Source organism: Lolium perenne, chromosome 4, assembly GCF_019359855.2.
Source record: "Lolium perenne isolate Kyuss_39 chromosome 4, Kyuss_2.0, whole genome shotgun sequence".
NCBI classification, from domain to species: Eukaryota; Viridiplantae; Streptophyta; class Magnoliopsida; order Poales; family Poaceae; genus Lolium; species Lolium perenne.
The window spans coordinates 187,524,832-187,532,976 of record NC_067247.2 but is presented as its reverse complement, the minus strand read 5'-3'; the positions used below and the strand labels follow the sequence as shown (position 1 = coordinate 187,532,976).

The 8,145-nt window shown below is 46.0% G+C and overlaps 1 protein-coding gene across 1 annotated transcript; it reads right to left on the bottom strand.

The window, feature by feature from the left end:
- Window positions 1–2,989: 2,989 nt before the first annotated feature.
- On the bottom strand, window positions 2,990–4,203 carry LOC127348923 (uncharacterized). The gene has a single exon (XM_051374777.2). The coding sequence runs from the start codon at window positions 4,168–4,170 to the stop codon at window positions 3,469–3,471; it is 702 nt and encodes a 233-aa protein (XP_051230737.1). The 5' UTR covers window positions 4,171–4,203; the 3' UTR covers window positions 2,990–3,468.
- Between the last annotated feature and the right edge of the window lie 3,942 nt (window positions 4,204–8,145).

Here is an 8,145-nt window from a genome sequence, read left to right as displayed (position 1 = left end):
CCTCCTACAAATCAGCGGACCGGGAACCTCCTTTTTATAGGCAAGGAAGGAAGAGGCACGAGCGAGGCTATCGTATCGTTTGCGGGCTCAAGTGCAAACTCGGCACGATAGCTCGGACGTGCCCCAAAACTTCTATCTCAAGTCACGCCTTCTATCTCAAGTCATGATGGTTACCGGATTAATTACCAGATTGATTGCTTGGCGGCTGAAATCAGGAGTCGTAGGAAACTAAAGGACGCACGACGCGCGCAACGGACAAAACAACGACGGGCGACGAAAACAGGAAAGAAGAACAAAACGAACCGGTACATAGCACTTTGATGTATTATGCGATTTGGTGGGAGGGCAAAACGGTCCAATAAAAAGTGTTGACGAAACTTTTTGGCAGAAACCTTAGCTCATACAAACGAAACCAAGGAAACGCTTCTCCCTTTATTATTAGGTATAGATATCTAGGTAGTATATATCAATGTTTATCTTTTTTCATTAACTTGTTGCCCATGAACATCGTGACGTAGGGTTGTGTTTGCTATATCGTGTTTGCTCTTGTAAGACTTTTTCCTCTAATATCCAGCATTGAAAATCAACAACTTGATGTCGTGTGATTTTCTTATTTGCGGGGTATGTGATGTTAGTTTCCATCATAAGCGCATGCAATGTTTGTGAAATTCACCTAAAAAATGTTTGTGAAATTATCATACCAATTAGAGCAACTCGGTTCATTATAATTACTCATTACCTAAATATAAGGTACATGGAGCAAAAACACTCTAGCAGATTTTTTAAACCCTATGTTCCTTAAAATTTTCTACACTAGATCATATATTTTGCTCTCTCGTTCCATATAAGCGACAAAGAAAAGCTTGAAGTATTTTGTTCCCGTGCCCGCCATACCCACCATCCCACGACCCGCCGATGTTCCCCTGGCCATCATCATCGCTCTCCATTCCCGGTCTCTTTACCTCCTACCGTGGTCGAACATCACATGCCTAGTAATCGTTAGCTCCCGACTTACTCCAATGAACACCCTACTACTATAAAAAGCCTTATTAGTGGCGCACCTCTTTTGGCTACCAGTGCGCCACTGCTAGCTCTCAGGCACGCCACTGGTAAGCATGTCTGGTGCGCTATTGGTACAAAATTTGGTGCGCCACTGGTAAAATTTTGAAATCTGGATCTGGCGATTTTTTTGCGATTTTTTATTTCGTTTAGGTCTACATCTTGGCATGTTCTCTGTACCAGGGAGTTCACATGCGGTCAGAGAGAAGGGAAGGGTCAGCCTCCGGAAAGGAATGGGAAGATGAGGAAGGAGGGTTCATGGAGGAGAGGAGAGGGAGAGGGAAGGGAGGAGGATAAATGGAGGAAAGGAGGAAGGTTCATGGAGGTGAGGAGGGTTCATGTAGGAGAGGAGGGAGGTGAGGAGCGAGGAGGGTTCATGGAGGTGAGGGATGAGAGGGAGGATGGTTCACGAGGGAGAGAAGGGAGGACAGGAACAAAATAAAGGAGGAAAGTGAAGGAGGAGGGAGGAGTAAGGATAATAAGCTTAAGGTGGCTGGCAAGCCATTTAGAAATTTTGTCCTGGCCTACCATTGGCGCACCAGTAGAAGGTGCGTCATTGCTAACTTCTTTTTGAAATTTGTTGCCCGAAAACTAAAAGCTAAAAAACTCCTATTTCCATTTTGAATTTGACGAATAAAAAAAAATTGGTAAACGGCCTTAGCTAGGCGGTTAAATTTGGATGTAAAATTTTCCATAGATACATTTCAATATAAAAAAAAACCCGGAGGTCGTATGCAACTAGAAAAAACGTTTTTTTCCGAAACATAACGCCATTTTGCATAATATATCAAAATTCATGTTTGTTAATTTTCCTTAAAACTAGATGACATAACACATGGTCATCTCGAATGATTTTATTTTTGAAAATTGGTGTGTCACTGCAAGTAACATAGAAATTAGCAATGGCGCATGTTGATTATGATGTGCCGCATGTTGATTATGATGCGCCACTACTAATGATATTGTGGCTAGGTTTTTTTCTAGTAGTGCCCACCCTCGCCACCTTCCGACACTAACTGAGTAGTTGGCCCACCTACTGCATGGGGCCCACTGCCGTCGGCGCCGGTGTGTTCCTCCGAACACTTCACCGCTGTTATACATTTCTCTACCCGTCTTGAAATGCCGAGTGTGGAAGAAGAGGGATTTAGTGACGCTGACAAGTGGGGTCCGCTTGTTGCGTAACATTTATATGGAATGTTTCATAGGGAATTCGTCCTAAAGGTGTCCATTTGTAAAGTAATCCCTCTATATCATGTAATATAAGAACATATTATATTACAGAATGAATCGAGTAGCTAACAGTGGGTCTTGCATCCGACGTTAAGCGCGGCAGACGACGCCCCCCTATATATGGACAGGACATTGGCACCCTGAGTCTGTGTCAGAGAGGTGTGCACCATAGGTATGGTATCCATCGATTACATATCTCGAGTTCTTGCGGTATCTGTGGTGCCAAAGATTTGTGGAGATACTCCCTTTTAGAATGCACCATGGTACATTGTGTTTGGGCACTTTGTGATGAAGAAAGGCTTGAGCGTATGTGTCAAAAGCAGGACCTGAAATGGTGGAGTTTAAGATTGTACTATCATGCTCAGAGTTCAGGATTTCAACCAAAGTCCCATTTATTTCTTTATGTACTGGGTAAATATATTTCTACTAGAAATTTCGGGATAGATTGCTAGTACTCCTTCCATCCATAAATAGATGTCTAAAATTTATCTAAATTTAGATGTATGTATAGATTAAATAGTGTCTACATACATTAAATTTTGACAATTCTAAGACATGTATTTATAGATAGAGGTAGTATAATTTATCAGAATCCGTTGAAATTAATTTAAGGAATTTTGGAGAATTCGGCGATGACCAAATTTTTTCTGTTTCTGAAAGACCTGACACAAAATCGTCCTCTCTAGTTACATGACAATGATATAGAGATCAAAACAAGAACCAAGACAAAAGAAAAATGAACAAAGTCCTCTCTAGTTTAGGAGGAAAATATGAGCTAAGTGAAAAGTTTAGGGGAGAAAACCGGACTTTGCTCAAAAAAATTATATGATGTACTACTATGATCGACGCTCAATTCCAAGGAAGAAAGGTAGGGAGTAGGAACATTGCAGGCAACAGGTTAACGAGCAAAATCATCGCTGATTGATCAACAAGAAACAACATTGGATGATCGACCGTTCCAAGAGTCGAGCAACACAAGCAGCTAACTAACCTACGACACGATCGAATTATGTTCTCGGATCATCAACACCTTCTGAGGAGCGACGTGTGCCATCTCACGATCATGTCACGCAAGCTACGGCGTGGAAAGCAAAACGAAATTGAGCAAGCGGATGGACCAAAGTCACCAAACCGACCGGTCGAACAGAGCAACAGGAGCCCGGAGCGCGGATCGAGGCCTCAATCGGCGGCGACGCGGAACGCCGCCTCGCCCGCCTCCGTGGTGAGCATGAGGAGGTCCAACGCCCGCGCGAACGCCTCGCCGAGGTCCATGGTGCCGTCGAGCTGCTCGGCGACGCAGGGCGGGTGAACCCAGGGAGCGGAGCCACGGTCGCGGCCACCGTCGTCGTCCTCGTCCAGGCCCAGCGCCAGGAGGAGGGACTCGGCGGCGCCCATATGGGCGCGAGCGCCCTCCACCAGGTCGTGCACGCGGTAGACGAGCTCGGTGGCCTCCCGGAGCAGGGCCAGCACGCGCCGCGCTTCGGGGTCGGCGACGGAGGAGGAGGAGGGGGAGAGCGGCGGCGTGGACGTCGACGTGGTCGGGTCGGACTCGGAGCTGGAGCCGGGGTCGAGCGCGCGGCGGGCGGCGCACCGGAGCGCGAGGTGGCGGGCCGCGCCCATGCTGGCGAGGGCGAGGCCGAGCTGCGCGTGGGCGTCCTCGAGGCCGCGCCGCGCCTCCTCCCCGCCGCACGCCCGCATGTCGCGCGCCTCGTGCTCGGTGAAGATGACGACGAGGCCGTGGAGCAGGCTGTCGGCTTTGCGGCAGTGCGCGTCCGCCATCACCACCCGCCGCTCGAACAGCGCCTTCCAGCTCATCCCCTCCGCCGCCTCCATCGCCATCTCCATCTCCATCTCCTTGTCCGACTCCATCGTCGGCTCCATTCTCTAAGTCTAAGCTAGCCACGCGCGTTTTGGTCGTTCAGCTCTGTGGTGACGGCTTCGCCGGCGGCCGCGTTATAAATCCCCGCGAGACTGCGACCGCCAGCCTGGCAAGCGTATCTCGCTATGGGGTCCACACGACGGAAATCAGCCGGAGTGAGAGACGCCTGCCGGAATTTCAATGACTGGTGGGGCCGGCTCTTAGCCGGACCCAAAGGTCAGTGGTTCGGACCGCTCGAGCATGGTCGTGTACGAAGTAGCGGGTCGTTTGTGGACCCCATAGCCGTAACGGCTTTTGTTACCGCCTCTGCCTCCCTCCACCGCCTCAACGCTCAACGGCGTAAAATGAGAAATGCAACTCCTCATGTAGGAAGTGCGCCACCTATTATCTTTGCCATTGATTTGTTGGAGATTCGTGCAAGAGCATATACAGAAACAACCTCCCACCTCAAACTTAAGTCCATTTCATTTTTTTTCATAACGCCCCCTACAATTTCCAGTTTTGCTATGTCACCCTGTTGCCGTTGCTGTTTCATTTAGCTAGGTCCCTTTTTTACTACTTCGCAATTAAAACGTTCAAAAATTTAACAGTATCAACGCTTGCGTGCTATTTCATTTTAACTATAGTTTTTATGAGAAAAATTCATAATTCTGCAGAAGTTCATAATATATTTTGACAAATAATAGAAAATATATTAGAGTTTGGGGAATTAGCCGTGGTTTTTTTGGGATCCATTTTTTCACTCTTTTGGGAAAATATTCAAAGAATACTATAGTTTTATAAAAAAACGAAGTATCAAACAATGTGAGATGTTTGGCTGTCAACTAATTTTTTTATAGATCAATTCACTTAGGATTCACAGATTCATACATGATTCAAATCTGCAAGATTTTCTAAAATTCATACGCAGAAAAATCTGGCTAATTAACAAAGGATTCAAACACAATTCATATAGATTCATACAAGATTCAGAGGGTATTCATACAGTTCCATACACATTAGACATCTTCAGTAACGAAACATGGACTTGTCAAGAAAACTAATTCCAAAACGAGAAACGGAACTAAAATCCATACAAGTTTCATAAAAGTTACATAGCAGAATCTGAAAGGAAAAAATTCATCTCCAGGATCCAGGAGGCCTGGATGACGCCCGACCGTGTCCGACCACCCCGCCGGCAGCGCGCGACGAGGATGCAGCCCGTCCAACGCCGTTGGCGCGCGACGAGGACGCGGCCCGTCCAACGCCGGTGGTGCGCGACGAGGAGGCGGCCCGTCCGCCCGGCGGCGGCGCTCGAGTGGCGGTGTGGCCGATGCTGCGGCGACTGGCGGAGCTGCCGCGCGCAGGAGGGGCGGCGGGATGGAGAGGGCCGGTTCGAGGTGGCGACGAGGTCGGCGGAGGGCAGCGCCGTCCATCGGCGAGGCTTCCTCGCTGGAGCTCCATGCTCGCGACCACCGGGGCTGGTCGGGGCTGGGTATGTGGGGGGCGGCGGCTGGGTGTGTGGTAGGGGTGGACTAACGAGCTGCTCAAATCGTACAACCACTTTATTTTCTCAAATCAGCTACAGCCTACAAGATGTCCCTTGCATGTACAATCCTCTCTCCATTATGTGCAAACTATTATTGCTATTTAGATGAATTATTCATTACAAAATATATTTGTGCTATGTTTGAGACAGGCATAAGATGACAACTCTAAGATATAAAAGTCCATGTTCCTGGCATAGGTGTATTCTTTCGGTACAGAGTTCAGTAAACAGATACCTTGACAGTTTCACACCATGTGGGTTACTGTCTGACCTCATGAGTTCTGCTATATTTTTACCTTGTCACATTGCGTAAGACGGGAGGGGAATGTGCCAGAACCTTTGACTGCTTGAACTTTGCACGAATCTCCAACAAATATGTGGTGCAGATAGTACGGAGGGCCCTTACTACATAAGAGAAATCCGCTCTCGCGTAAAATTGAATCGAGACGTCTGGGATTGCGAAGAGAGCATGTACAGACAAATCAACGGCAATTCTAGGCGTTTACATACATGAACAAAAGGATATACTCATATGTGCATGACTAGGGCATACTATAATGAGTGACATACTGACATCGGAGGTAAATAATCCCGGTTGATGGGAGACGCTAAACCATAATAGTTCCTTGAATCCTTAATTACTTCTCCTCACTGTATGCAAAGATAAAAATGCGATGGTCAATTGTGCCACGTGGTCAACCCGATCAAAGGAAAACCATGTCGTTGGCTCCTTGCGAGCGGGAGAAAGTGCACTCGCCACTAGTGACCTTATCTTCTAGTTCCAAAAGTGACCTCTAGGTTGAGAGAGTAAGCGGTGAAGAACGCGAGCTAGCCAATAATGGCTCAGCCAGCCACATTAGTAAAAATATTATGGAGTATATGTGTGCTTGTCAAGGGGTGGAGATCATTCTGATGTCGGAGAAGAAGCCGACCCTAGGGCTTAGGAGGATTACAGGGTGTTGGTGGACCGACGCCAACGAGGAGGTGCTCGATCGAGGCAGAGCGGTGTGGAAAAAGACGATGGTTGGTCAATTCGAGTGACAATGATGGACACAATTTATTGATTCAAGTGACGGCACCACCTGTCCCCTGGATTTTCAAATAGCAAGAAAACATGACTCATGAGGACACTTGACATGTATAGTTGCAGGATAGCAAGACATTGTGTATGACCGTCTAGGGCTAGGAGGTCTAACGTGAGCAAATTGGTAGTTTTCCCCGTCCGTGCAATGTTTTTCAAAAAATAAGTGATACCATCGGGTGCTAACACCTGATGATTTTATCTAGAGATTAAGAAAACAAGAGAATAAAAATATGGTACATTCTTCGTATAATTAAGACCCATACATGAATTGATAGCATAGAAACAAGATCATAATAATATGGAACAACTAGATACAAAGCAAAATTAACCCTCAACTATAAAATCATGCACCAAGCATCAAATAATTTATAATTTTATATTTGTGAAGTAAGTGGATATATGATGTGTATCAGTAAGTTGCAGATGGTGATGGTGATTAGCGTTCAAAATATTATATGTCACTAAGTTAATATAGTACAATTAATTTTTTACACGGAAACATTTGGAAATAATTTTATGGCTTTGAAGATCCTTATATTATTAGGTTAGCATCATCTATGCTTATGAATATTTCTGTCTAGGTAAATTCACCAATTTCTTAGTTGAATTACTCAATGAGCTTTTATATGACACTACATGAAACATCTTAGTTGTGTCTCTCTAGCGACTGGGCCATGATTGGGCATGTGCTCCCGGATAAAGTGAAGCCCATGTGCGAATATAGGGTGGTGCACTCGGGTGCACCATACCCCGATATTCAAAAACAGGGACGGAGCCAGGAATCTAACCTATAATAGATGCCCCCCAACGGGTAAGGATGGCAATGGAGCGGGTTTGGACGGATATAGGAAATCCAGATCCATGCCCAAATCCATCAGTCTCGCTCTGCCCCACCCACGAAAGTATCCATGGGCATGGATGTCGCCCCAAATCTAAATCCGATGGATACCTGGATATCCATGGATATCCATGCCCATAAAATTTGAGTACCATTTCAGCAATATTTCACTTGCATTTCATCAATAATAATCTAACATGAATATTTTGGCAGCATTTCGACATTATTTCAGTAGCATTTCAGCCGTAATTATGTCGACAATACATAGGAATATCAAAGCAACAATATATCACATTACCGAGGAGGCAGAGCAATCATGAAGATCCACAGTCAATGCGGCCGGCGGAAGCCCTACCAGCACAAGGCGGTTCCGTGATTATTTAGAGTATAAAATCATTAAGGCTTAAATTAAGGGTTTGGTGATTTGGGCCTAAAAAGGACAACCAATCGTAGGTAAAATCGCATGTGTCATTGAAATGTGGGTCCCACATGTTAGTTGGATATCCATCGAATATCCATGGAGCAAA

Coding starts and splice junctions, on each gene's coding strand:
- LOC127348923 (XM_051374777.2), bottom strand. CDS start 4,170: ATGGAGCCGACGATGGAGTCGGACAAGGAGATGGAGATGGAGATGGCG.